Source organism: Epinephelus lanceolatus, chromosome 24, assembly GCF_041903045.1.
Source record: "Epinephelus lanceolatus isolate andai-2023 chromosome 24, ASM4190304v1, whole genome shotgun sequence".
NCBI classification, from domain to species: Eukaryota; Metazoa; Chordata; class Actinopteri; order Perciformes; family Serranidae; genus Epinephelus; species Epinephelus lanceolatus.
Genome location: NC_135757.1, coordinates 2613426 through 2626723, shown reverse-complemented (window position 1 = coordinate 2626723; position 13298 = coordinate 2613426). Strand labels below are relative to the sequence as shown.

Genomic DNA, 13298 nt, shown 5'->3' with positions numbered 1-13298 from the left:
TTCCCTTCCCTCTGCTTTCTTTCTTTCCTCCTCTCCCTCCTTTTGCTCTCATTCTTGTCACCTTCCAGATTTTCCTTCCTTTTGCTCTCTTCCTCCCTTCCCCTCTTTCCTGTCTTCCTTCCCTTCGTCCTGTCTTTCTTTCTTTCTTTCTTTCTTTCTTTCCTTTTCCTTCCTTCCTTTCCTTCTTTCTTCCCACCTTTTTCCTTCATTCCTTTCTTTCTTCCTTCCTCCCCTTCTTTACTTCCTTCCATTCTTCCTATTTTCCTTCCTTTCTTTATCCTTCCTTGATTTCTTTCTTTCTTTCTTTCTTTTTCTTTTCTTTTCTTTATTCCCTCCTTCCTCCCTTCCTTCCTCCCTTTCTTCCTTTCTTTCTTTCTTTTTCTTTTCTTTATTCCCTCCTTCCTTCCTTCCTGTCTTTCTTCCTTTCTTCCTTTCCCCTTCTTTCCTCTCCTTCCTTCCTTTCTTCCCTTTGTCCTTTCTGTCTTTCTTTCTTTCTTTCTTTCTTTCTTTCTTCTGTCCTTCCTTTCTTTGTCTTCCTGTCTTTCTTCCTTTATTCCTTTCCTCTTTCTTTCTTTCTTTCTTTCTTTCTTTCCTTTTCCTTCCTTCCTTCCTTCCTTTTGTCCTTTCTTTCTTTCTTTCTTTCTTTCTTCTGCCCTTCCTTTCTTTGTCTTCCTTTCTTTCTTTCCTTTTCCTTCCTTCTTTCCTTCCTTTCTTCCTTCCCTACTTCCATTCTTCCTTTCTTTCTTTCTTTCTTTCTTCCTTCCTTCCTTCCTTCCTTCTTTTTAATTTTATGCCTTCTTCGCAACTTTCCCTTCCTCTTTTCCTTTCCTCTGCTTTCTTCCTTTCCTTCTTTCCTTCTATCCTTTCACCTCGCTCTCTTTCTTTAATCGTCCCCCTACTTTCCCTCCTTTTGGTCTCAATCTTTCCTCCTTCCCTTTTTTTAATTTCTTTCCTTCTTCACAAATTTGTCTTCATCATTTCCTGTAACTCTTTTCTTCTCCTCCTTCGCTTCCCTTTACTTGATTTTCTTTTTCTTTTTTCTTTTTTTTGAGGCCTCCTCCCACCTCCACGTCTCCTCCACTCACACAAACAAACTCAACAACATGAAGACGCCACGCTCACTCACATGCGTTACATCACTTCCTGGTTGGTGGAGGAGGCGAGCGTTCGTACCTCTGATTGGTGACGATGTAGCCGAACTCCTCAGCTTTGGTCGCTGGTTCATCTTTGGCTGCCGCAGCGGGAGTCAGATCCTTCTGAGCTGCTTCTAGTTTGGGTGGTTTGTTGGTGGAGGGCGGAGCCTCAATGGCGGCCATCTTGTACGCCATTGAACCCTCTGAGATCTGATGATACAGAGAATAAAACACTCACGTTTTCACATCGTTGAGTACGGCCATTTTCTGCTGCTTCAAACTTTTATATTGTACTTTTTCTACAGCTGTTACTTTGAAAATGTTTTTATGAATGTATTTTAACACCAAAATAAAACAAAGACACGTGCTCACCTTCTTTCCTGCCGCAGCGTCGTTCCCATATTTATCTAAATAGGAAACAAAAATAATCATCAATAATGCAGCACAAGTTATATTTAGACGTACTGAGACTATTTTAACCCACTTCCTGGTTATATAAGATGAGCATCCATCCATCTTAAGATCCAGATATCACTGTGACAACAGTTTCATCAGGACTGCATCCAATTTAGAGGCGAAAACTAAACACATCTTACATTTTAACCACGTTTGTGCCTCAGTAGAATCTGATCAGATAATAAACTGTTTCCTTTCAGGAGAGACCAGGATGATGACTGTGTCTAAGTTCATTCTTCAGAATGAGATGGATGCAAGCTCACAGTGACCTTTAGCCTTCAACCACCAAATATTCAGTTCATTCCTGAGTCCAACTGGATGTTTGTGCCAAATTTGTGGAAATTCTCTGAAGGCCTTCTTGAGATATTGCGTTCAAGAGAATGACACGGACGCAAGATCACAGTGACCTTTAGCCTTCAACCACCAAATTCTACTCAGTTCATTCTTGAGTCCAAGTGGATGTTTGTGTCAAATCTGGAGAAATTCCTTTAAGGCGTTCTTGACATATTGTGTTTATGAGAATGAGAAAGACGCAAGATCACAGTGACCTTTGGTCTTCAACCACCGAATTGTAATCAGTTCATTCCTGAGTCCAACTGGATGTTTGTGCCAAATTTGTGAAAATTCTCTGAAGGCCTTCTTGAGATATTGCGTTCAAGAGAATGCCATGGACACAAGATCACAGTGACCTTTAGCCTTCAACCATCAAATTCTATTCAGTTCATTCTTGAGTCCAAGAGGATGTTTGTGTCAAATCTGGAGAAATTCCTTTAAGGCGTTCTTGACATATCGTGTTTACGAGAATGAGAAAGATGCTAGGTCACAGTGACTTTTGGTCGTCAACCACCGAATTGTAATCAGTTCATTCCTGAGTCCAAGTGGACGTTTGTGCCAAATTTGTGGAAATTCCCCTGAAGAACTTATTGAGATATTTCGCTCAAGAGAATGCCACGGACACAAGATCACAGTGACCTTTGGTCATCAACCAACGAATTCTACTCAGTTCATTCTTGAGTCCAAGTGGATGTTTGTGCCAAATCTAGAGAAATTCCCTTAAGGTGTTCTTGACATATCGTGTTTATTAGAATGAGAAAGATGCTAGGTCACAGTGACTTTTGGTCGTCAACCACCGAATTGTAATCAGTTCATTCCTGAGTCCAAGTGGACATTTGTGCCAAATTTGTGGAAATTCCCCTGAAGAACTTATTGAGATATTGCGCTCAAGAGAATGACACGGACACAAGATCACAGTGACCTTTAGCCTTCAACCACCAAATTCTAATCAGTTCATCCTTTAGTCCAAGTGGACTGAAGGACATAATGCCTGTTGTCCTGCCTATTGCCAGCGCGAAGGTGAAAAAAACACATGAAAGTAGCACTTTTATTTTGACAATTAAAGACATTTACACCAAAAATTAATGCAGAAAATGCAGAGGATCCCAAACCCCTCATTTCAGTCGTCCCCAGCGTTGAAACAAACCCTACAGTCCTGGCCTTAACACAACTTTTGTCCCATTCTCAGAACCATCAGACAGAAACGACAGCAGTTTTTAAGCCCTTGTATTCCCTTCAGTTATCTCCTCTTTATGAATGAGTGTGTGCAGCTTTAACAGCAGCAGTTAAATGAAGAGCAGATGGACCTTTGGTTTGTTTGTGGGCGTAAGAGCTCTCCATCTGCAGCTGCTTCAGAGCCGCCGGCAGGTTGTCTCTCTGCTCGGGGGACAAATCCTTCACGTCGAGGCCGTAGTGGTCGAGCAGCAGAGCCAGCCTCTGCAGAGAGCGCTCTGGAAAACACAGCGAAACACACACATGGTAGAGCTCAGACATACTGAGTGTACTTTACTGTACTTTATAAAACAACAGTCAATATTTTGGGAGATTTGATGGAGCAAACAAATATTTAGGCCAAGACTAATCGACTAATGAATATCCATCCATCATTTTCTTCCGCTTATCCAGGGTCAGGTCTCAGGGGCAGCAGGCCAAGCAAAGCACCCCAGACGTCCCTCTCCCCAACGACACTTTCCAGCTCCTCCTGGAGGACCCGAGGTGTTCCCAGACCAGATGAGATATATAATCCCTCCAGCGTCTTCTGGGTCTGCCCCGGGGCCTCCTACCAGTGGGACGTGCCCAGAACACCTCTAACAGGAGGCGCCCAGGAGGATCCTGATCAGATGTTGAACCACCTCAACTGACCCCTTTGGACGTAAAGGAGCAGCAGCTCTACTCTGAGCTCCTCCCCCTATCTCTAAGCCTGAGCCCAGACACCCTACAGAGGAAACTCATTTCGGCCGCTTGGATCCGCGATCTCATTTTTTCAGTCACTACCCAGAGCTCATGACCATAGGTGAGGGTTGGGACATAGATGGACCAGGAAATCAAAAACTTTGCCTTCCATCTCACGCTCCATTCTACTCTCACTCCTGAACAAGACCCTGAGATACTTGAACTCCCACGCTTGTGGCAGTAACTCTCCCCCAACCTGTAGGGGGAAATCCACCAGTTCTCGACACCCCCCTTGGTGCTGACTCTCATCCCAGCAGCTTCACACAAATGCATGCTGGAGGTCATGGAGTGACGAAGCCAACAGAACCACATCATCTGCAAAAAGCAGAGATGCAATTTTGAGGTCACCAAACCGGACCCCTTCCTCCCCCCAGCTGCACCTCCAGATCCTGTCCATGAATATCACAATCAGGATTGGTAACAAGGCACAACCCTGGCGGAGGCCAACACCCACTGAGAACGCGTTTGACTGTACGCCGAGTATGCAGACGCAGCTTTCACTTTGGTCATACAGGGACTGGATGACTCGTAGCAGCGAGCCCGGTATCCCCTAGTCCTGCAGTAAGTCTCACCCTTCAAGAGACGTGGTCGTAAGCCTTCTTCAAGTCCACAAAGCACATGTAGACTGGATGGGCAAACTCCCACGACCCCTCCAACTGCCTCGCAAGGGTAAAGAGCCTAAAACATATGGCTGTGAATTGTAGTGAAGTAGAAGTTACATAAAAAGGAAATACTTAATTACAAGTACCTCAAAATCGTAATAAACTTCCTGTTTGAAAAATATCAACTTTGACGACATCTTTATATCCTCGCCTGTCTCACCGTCCAGTCCTGACAGGGCGTCGTACTCCTCCTGCGCCTTCTTCTCCGCCTGCTCCTGCTGCTGCTCCTGCTGCTGCTGCTGCTGCTGCTGCTTGCTGAGCTGAGCCACCTGGGAAACGTAGTCCTCACCGTAATCCAGCGGGAAGTCCAGCTCTGGGAAAAAGGAGGAGGACGAGGAGGAAGATGACGAGGAGGGAAATCCTGCTGCTGCTGCTGCTACTGCCCCTCTGTGGTGTGAGAGGGACTGCACAGGAGAGGAAGAGGAGGAAGAGGAAGAAGAGGAAGAAGGAGAGGTGAGGTAAAAGGACACCAGGTCCTGGAGGAGCTGCCGGTCTCTGTCCAGAGGGGTTCCTCGGGATCCGGAGCGAGAGGGGGAGCCGAGGAGCGGGAAGGCTTGGTTATCGTCCAGAGAGTTGAGGGAACGCTCTTCTTCCTCCTGGTAGCCATACTGCTGCTGCAACGACACATCAGCAACACACAGGTGGGTTTGATGGCCACTAGGGGGCAGAGTAACTCTACAACACAATCTGTGCCTGGGTATTTTCCCCACCTGGTGGTAGGTGTAAGGGTCCAGCAGGGGCGTCTGCATGTGGACGGAGGACCTGGAGGGGTCGAGGATCATGTAGTCTACGTACTGCTGCATCATCTCGGGGTCAGCTGGATCCTCGGGCCCCGGAACCCTCCGCTGACTGGGGCCCGACAGTCTCGACAACCTGGGAGACAAATCTTCATTCAGATTTTTCTTCCCTGGTTTATCAACATTTTCCTTCCTTCTGTTAGTTTCTTACTGTTTCGGCGACTTCTCACGAAGGTTCGAGGCCAAGCTGACCGTGGGGATGTGACTCAACTCTCGGCCGATGATCGCCTGGGTCATGTCGTCCTTCCAGGTCAGACCTGCACAGCCACGAGACGACATAAATGTCAGCTATACTGTCTTTTCTGTCTGACCTTAACTCCAACTTCCTGCTTCGAATATTAGTGTGACAGAGACTCACCTTGCACCATGAGGTCTTTGAGGACTTCCTGCAGTTTGTGCAGGACGGGGACAGACACCTGGTACTGGACGGGCTCCTGGTGGGGGGCCTGGCACTGACCGAACAAACCGTCTGCATGGGAAGAGAACAAGTCAGTTTTTCAGTCTCCATTTTCACAAACTCTCTGTTTCTGAAAATCATCTGAGGCGAGAAATAAGTAATAAACTAACATAATCTTGGTTTATATTTGATCAGCTCTGCCCGGTTTTACCTTCTGACTTCAGTTTTTCAGCCTCCGTTTTCACGAAATCTCTTATTACAGCTAAACAGTGCACTTAAACATGTTTCTAAAAATAAAAAAAAATGTAATTTGCGGGGCGCAACTTTGTAGGATATTGTATGAACTGTTGTGCGTGCATTTTTTGTAGGATATCATACAAACTGTTCTACAAGAAAAGGTTGTGTTATGATACAGAGCTGGTTGAAAATTGCCCAAATATCCCTTTAAACCTCCAGTTTACATGGACGCAAGACAAAATGATGTGGACGCATCGCACTAGAGGTGAGGTTTGCGTAAACTGACCCTTTAACTTCGATTAAAACTCAAAACAGCTACGAGCAGCAGGAGAAAACAAGCTGACATCAGTCCACCTACGTCTGAAACCGCCGCACAAATGTGATGTAGACCCACATGTAAACAAAAGCAAACAAATAAACCAACCGATATTTATATATAAACATACATATATACAAATAATCGACCAAAAAAGCAACTCGATTATTTAACTCGACACAGAGCTGACGTTCATACGGAGAGAGTAAAGCTAGAAAAACACAATAGATATGGACACAATGTACAGATGTGCACGTGCACACACCACATACACAAAGGCACAAATATACACAACGCAAAGGATATGAACGTGCAAAACCACATGTACTCACATGTACATAAACATATACACAGATATGTACAAGCCTGCAACTACACACACACACACACACACACACACACACAGAAGCACAATGTGTGTGTTTGTGTGCATGTGGGCCGTGGTGAGTCATCACCTCTGCCTCCCTCCATCTCTCATCAAACTAACACACACACACACACACACACACACACGAGGGAGACACACGGTCGTCAGGCAAGTGATGTCACTGTTGTCATAGAGACGGCCGGGCCGAGCAGGGATTGGCAGAGAGCGGCTGCGGAGGAAGACCTTGTTTACGTTGCACTCGGGCTCTTTTTTTTTCTTCCTCTCTTTTGTGTCGTTCACTCCGTTTCCTTCTCTTCACGTCGCTCTTTCCACCTTTCTGACAATGTGATGAACCTCATAGAGAAGCTCACACACTTCACACACTCACATTTCAGTGCCGGTGCACTCGACGTCACCGTCACACACACACACACACACACACACACACACCAGAGCTCAAGTGATGACTCAGAGTTAACACACACTGAAATGCAGCCGTTGTCTCTGCTGAGTTTAAATTCCCTCTGAACCAACAGATCACAGATCACACAAGTTAGAAGAAACAAAACGAGCTGTTGTTTGAGTTGTTGAGTATATTTTACTCAAATATTCCAGGTTCAACACTGATTAAAGACGTTTTCATGCACGAACGACATCATCCTGAACAAAATGTACTCAAATATTCTGAAAGGTTTCACCCGGGGACGTCAGTGTTACAGCGTTTGAGCACAGTTGTTGCAGATGTTGCAGACTGTAAAATGTCATGTTTTAAAAACACAGTCTGGAACTAAGTTTATCCTTCTTTAACACTCCAGGGGTTGGACACAGATTACAGATGTTCAAGGACACAAAATGGGCTGCCTTTGAATGCAGTCTTGAATTTAACAGACTTTTCTACAATTTTCAAGCAGCAAATGTTTCAGGACAAAAACTGGGCATTTTCTTAACCTCTCTAACTCCGCCAGGACGTCCTCGCTCCCCTCCTCCTCTGTTAAATGGTATCTCCCAGGCGCACTACGTCATCAAACCATGTGATGTTTGGTATTGACAGATTCAGGAAGCTCTCGACTTTTCAAAAATAACATCGTTTTTCTTTTATTTATTATGTATTTCGCACCAGAGCAGCCTAAACACACAAAGTCCAAAATCATGATGAGTGGTGACAAGTCATGTCATGCTGTTTTTCGACGGGAAAAGTTAAAGGATTACTCGTGATCTTATGTGCAGCTGTTAGCGGGGACTTAGCTGGTTTATAAAAGGTAAGAGTCTCACTCCTACCACTGTTTTTGGCTGAGATACACCGTCTAGAAAGTGGGATCATAACTTTCACGTTTCATATGGCTTTATTTGGTGATATTTTATGGTGTTTCTGTGTCATAAACAACATCAGCTATCATAATCACACCTGATTTCAATAAGGTACAATGTTTGAAGCTGGCTGAGTGTTGTTTGATCACTGATAGGACTGTTTTGAAGCCGAATGAGCGCTCTTGTCATTTGGAGCTCCGCCTGGATCTTTTCATGGATAAAACACTGTAGAATGGTCATACTTTGAGCAATCTTCTTCAAATTTGAAACAAGTGTTCATTGATAGTGTGCCTACAGCCCCACAGTGTCATTTACCTGCTCAGATGAAGCCACAGACAGTTATTCATCCTGAAACCATTTTTTATTTTTTTTAGGCAAAATCTTCAATTTGTTACTGACTTCATAGGCCCATTACTCTGTCTCTGTATCACCTAGAGTGTTTCTGACACTTTCACAAGAAACTTCAGGGAGTTTTCTTTCTGGCAAGACCTCATGCATGCATGTAGTCAGAGCGGTTCAGAAGCTACAGTCATTTTAATTTGGGTATGTCATTTTAGGCATTTTTGCTACAAAATGGGGTGGAGTGCAAGATTAATACAGTCTGGAATTAAAAACATTTTACTAGAATATATAAGGTTAGAGACAACTGATGTTTACAAACACAAAATGGTCTGGCTTTTTATGCAGACGGGCTTTAAAGAGTTTTTATTAAAATACAAGATTACTGGTGTTTAAGGGATAAAAAATGGGCAGATTTTTTAATACAGCCTCGAATTGAATAGATTTTACTCAAAATAAATATATTTTAACAAAAATATATTCAAGATTACTGATGTTTAAGGGGGAAAAAGGACATTTTTTCATGCAGTCTGGAATTACTGAGACAAGATTATAGATGTTTAAGGACACAAAACTGGCTGCTTTTTAATGCAGTCTGGAATTCAAGTTATTTTGCCAAAATATTAAAGATTATATATCTTTAAGGACACAAAAGAGTCAGGTTTTTTCTGTAGACGAGTTTTTATTAAAATACAATATTACAGGTGTTTAAGGGAAAAAAATGGGCAGATTTTTTTAATACAGTCTGGAATTGAATAGATTTTACTCAAATATTTGAAATTACAGATGTTAAAGGACACAAAATGGGCTGTTTTTTTAAAATTCAGTTTTGAATTAAAAATATTTTTACTAAAATATTTAAGATCACAGATGTTCCAGGACACAAAATGAGCAGTTTTTTTTTTTTAATTCAGTCTGGAATTAAGTTTATTTTATTAAAAAAGGACACAAAATGGGCCATTTATTTGAATGCTACAGACTTTACTAAAATTTTCAAGTAGCAAATGTAGGAAACAAAATGGGCAAATGTTTTAAATTCATTTTGGAAATGAACTGATTTTACTAAACTATTCAAAATTACAGATGTTTACGGACAAAGAAATAGGCAGTTTATTATTGTGGTCTGGAATTAAACCGATTTAACTCAAATATTTGAAATTACAGATGTTCAAGGTCACAAAATGGGCTGTTTTTTTAATTAAGTTTGGAATTAAAAATAGTTTTACTAAAATATTTAAGATCGCAGGTGTTTCGGGACACAAGATTAAATTTAATTAAAAGATGGGCAGTTTTTTTTAATTCAGTCTGGAATTAAGTTTATTTTACTAAAATATTCAAGATTACTGATGTTTAAGGGGGGAAAAAGGGACGTTTTTCACACAGTCTAGAATGATTCAGACTTCGCTAAAATAGTTTATAGTATAGATAGTTTATAGATGCTTAAGGACACAAAATTGGCTGCTTTTTAATGCAGTCTGGAATTCAAGTTATTTTGCCAAAATATTAAAGATTATATCTTTAAGGACACAAAATGGGCAGTTTTTTGAATGTGGTTTCGAATGCTATAGACTTTACTAAAATTTACAAGTAGCAAATGTAGGAAACAAAATGGGCAGGTTTTTTCTGTAGACAACTTTTTAATAAAATACAAGATTAAAGTTGTTTAAGGGGAAAAAAATGGGCATTTTTTAATGCAGTCTAGAATTAAATACATTTTACTAGAATATTCAAGGTTACAGATAACCGATGTTTAAGGACAGAAAATGGTCAGGCTTTTTCTGTAGACGAGTTTTTACGAAAATACAAGATTACAGGTGTTTAAGGGTTAAAAAATGGGCAGTTATTTTTTAATGCCGTCTTGAATGCTATAGACTTTACTAACATTTTCAAGCAGCAGATGTCAGACACAAATTGGGCAGTTTGGAAATGAACTATTCAAAATTACAGATGTTTAACGACACAAAAGGCAGTTCATTATTGTAGTCTGGAATTACACAGATGACTACAATACTCAAAGTTATACATGTTAAAGGGCACAAATGGGCAGTTTTTTCCATTCAGTTTGGTATTAAATATAAACTAAAATAAAAGCTGTTTGGTAGATTATTTCGTTGTTGTAACAATACTTCTTGGCAATACATCCCATTCTGTTGGAAAGCCTGTTTATTTCCCTTTTAAATGGTGCCACATTTGTAAGGAACATATGTTTGTGGGATGAGCAGCAGAGCTGAGCATGAAGGGTTGCGACCATTTATTTTTACTAAGATATTCAAGATAATGGTTGTTAAAGGACAAACAATAGACAGTTTTTAATGCAGCCTGGAATGAAGCAGATTTTACTAAAATATTTGAGCATACAGATGTTTCAGAATAAAAAATGGGCTGTTTTTCAAATGCAGTCGGAAATTGGTATTAATTGGATTTTACTGAAATATACAAGCTAACAGATGTTAAAGGACACAAACATGGCAGATTTTCAATGCAGTCTGGTATTAAATGTATTCTACACCGTCATTCCAGAGGTCCATCACAGATTCCAGATGTTTGTTTGCAGTGCAGTCTGTAATGCAACCTGTTACTCTCTCTATCACACACTCTCATTCTTACATTTCAGCACATGCTCTTCCTCCGAGCATCATCCAACTCTCACATCAGGACACTGAACAATGAACGCTGCTCATGTTCCCTAAATGTTCCCGTCTCTGCAAACACAGAACATCTTCAAGACGCAGAAACACACCGCCATCAATAATTCAGCTGCCTCTGAAGGCTGAGACACACAGGTGCACGCTCACGCACGTGCACGCTCCTGTAATGACATCCTAACCACGTTTGAACAGGCAGGAAGGAAGCAGGAAACCCACTGAGGGATTATAGACGGCCCCGTTAACGGCAGGCTGAGCCGTGACGGCTCGTCGGCTCCTGACTGTGTTGATGGACAGAAGACACGTCACGGCTTTCTGAAGCGTGTCGCTGCGACTGGAGCCCGCTGGGAACGCTCACTATTGGCTGGCTTACTATTCTCGTCACGCTGCATTCAGGGTACCGTAAATACAAGCTTCCCACTGGGGAAGAAAGTGTTCACATCAGCCTCCCAGAGGAGGACATCTAAGTTTTACTTTGGCTGCATGAATGTGCTGCAAGAGTGAATAAATTATAACAGATAGAAAAGACATTTTTAAAGGGTCAGTCCGTCTAAATCACACAAAATCTTATTTCTTAGACAGTCAACTGCTGGACTGTAATGATGATGACTACAATTTTGCAACCTGCAACACTTTGTGTGTGATCGGGGCCAAAGTTACTTTCATTCCTAATTAAGCATTCAGCTCAAGGCTCCGCTGCACCTCATGCTGTGTTGTTTCTGACATCTATCAAAGCTTTGTGTTTAATTAGCAGAATCCTTGTAAACAGCAGCGTCTCAGCTGTGAGGACTCATTTAAAATGTTGATGAAGATGCTCCATCAAAGCTGAGCGCTAATGTGGAAGAAACAAACACCCCCCAGCCAATCTAAATGGCTGATGTGCAACACTGTCACGCTTTTCATTTCTCCTGGACTATTATTGTAAGGCAGCAATACTTGAGTCCAAAATGAATTTCGCTACGTGGACAATTAAGTATATTGCATCGTATCACATCGTACCGCATTGCATCATGTCGTATCGTATCATGAAATAGAATTTAGTATCACCATAACGTCATAAATATGAGCCTGTGTGTGACGGCTCCAATGAACCCAACATGTGAACGTGACTTCATGTTCACATGCTGGAATAAAACTGGCAAAGTAAAAGTGGAAGACTCACCATTGTTGCACAGCTGATCTCTCAGACAGAGCTTCTTTTCAAACAAACAACCTGCGGACACAAAAACAACAACAGTCAGTTAGAAAGAAGCTGCAAACTCAACAAAGAAACAACCAGTGTTCTTAGAAATGTGTTGATCTGTCCAAACTCCTTTAACATCAAACTCCTGCAGGTGTTCCGCCTGAATTTAACCCTAAATGTCTCATTATTGGACTGGAAACAAAAACTATTTGTCAGATTATGAGCAGAAACAGATGTGAATCATATGGCTGCTAGTGGCGATGCCAGAATGGACCTTTAAAACTCTGTCACTTCCTATTGGTCGGTTGCAGAAACATTGCTTTTGAAAGAAAACGTAGTGCTTTTTTTTTTTTGCAGTTGTGGTGCTACCTAGTGGTCGATTTAAATGAAACTTTTAGAATATGTTCCAGGTACTTGTTTGGACATTTCCTGCAAGTTTTGTGATGATTGGCTCAATGATTGTCAAGTTAGGTCCATTTTTGTGCTAAGCCACGCCCCCTCTAAAGTTCATTGGTCAATATCTTCAAAACGGAAAGTTATGATGAGCTTGGACTAGTGATGACCGCAAGTTTTGTGATGATTGGTTCAATGGCAACGGCATAAGGTCCATTTTTTGTGCTAAGCCCTCCCCCTCCAAAGTTCATTGGTGAATATCTTCCAAACGCAATGAGATATCAAAAACCTTTTGATAAGTTTTGATGAGGTTTATCAAGTGATGATCCACAGAAAATTTGGTACAAATCAGACCTAAGGTTTAGGAGGAGATGTTGAAAATGTGCTTTTCACAAAACTCAAAATGGCATCGTGGCATTATGTTGTGCCAAATTCTTTTTTTTTCTTTCTTTCTTTTTTGCAATTTTTTTGATTTCAAAGAAAATGTTAGGGTACATTGCTGGTAACTCTTACACATTCCCTGCAAGTTTTGTGATGACTGGTTCAATGGCAATGGAGTAAGGTTCATTTTTTGTGCTAAGCCACGCCCCCTCTAAAGTTCATTGGTCATTATCTTCAAAACGCAATGAGATATCAAAAACTTTTTCATAAGTTTTGATGAGGTTTATCAAGTGGTGATCCACAGAAAATTTGGTAAAAATCAGACATAAGGTTCAGAAGGCGATGTTGAAAATGTGCTTTTAATCGTGTCGTGCCAAATTCTTTTTTTTTTTTTTCTT

The 13298-nt window shown here is 41.6% G+C and overlaps 1 protein-coding gene across 3 annotated transcripts in view; it reads right to left on the bottom strand.

Moving 5' to 3' along the window:
- Positions 1-13298, bottom strand: part of ptprnb (protein tyrosine phosphatase receptor type Nb) — a 62948-nt gene that overhangs the window by 24569 nt on the left and 25081 nt on the right. For 2 of the 3 annotated variants that reach the window (XM_078165900.1, XM_033615689.2), the window contains exons 2-9: positions 12106-12156; positions 5693-5803; positions 5486-5591; positions 5248-5410; positions 4698-5151; positions 3230-3373; positions 1506-1540; positions 1174-1343 (exon numbers count right to left, since the gene is read on the bottom strand). In XM_078165900.1, coding sequence (XP_078022026.1) covers positions 1174-1343; positions 1506-1540; positions 3230-3373; positions 4698-5151; positions 5248-5410; positions 5486-5591; positions 5693-5803; positions 12106-12156 — 1234 coding nt within the window. The remainder of the gene's footprint in view (positions 1-1173; positions 1344-1505; positions 1541-3229; positions 3374-4697; positions 5152-5247; positions 5411-5485; positions 5592-5692; positions 5804-12105; positions 12157-13298) is intronic. The other variant, XM_078165901.1, reaches the window with a different exon arrangement.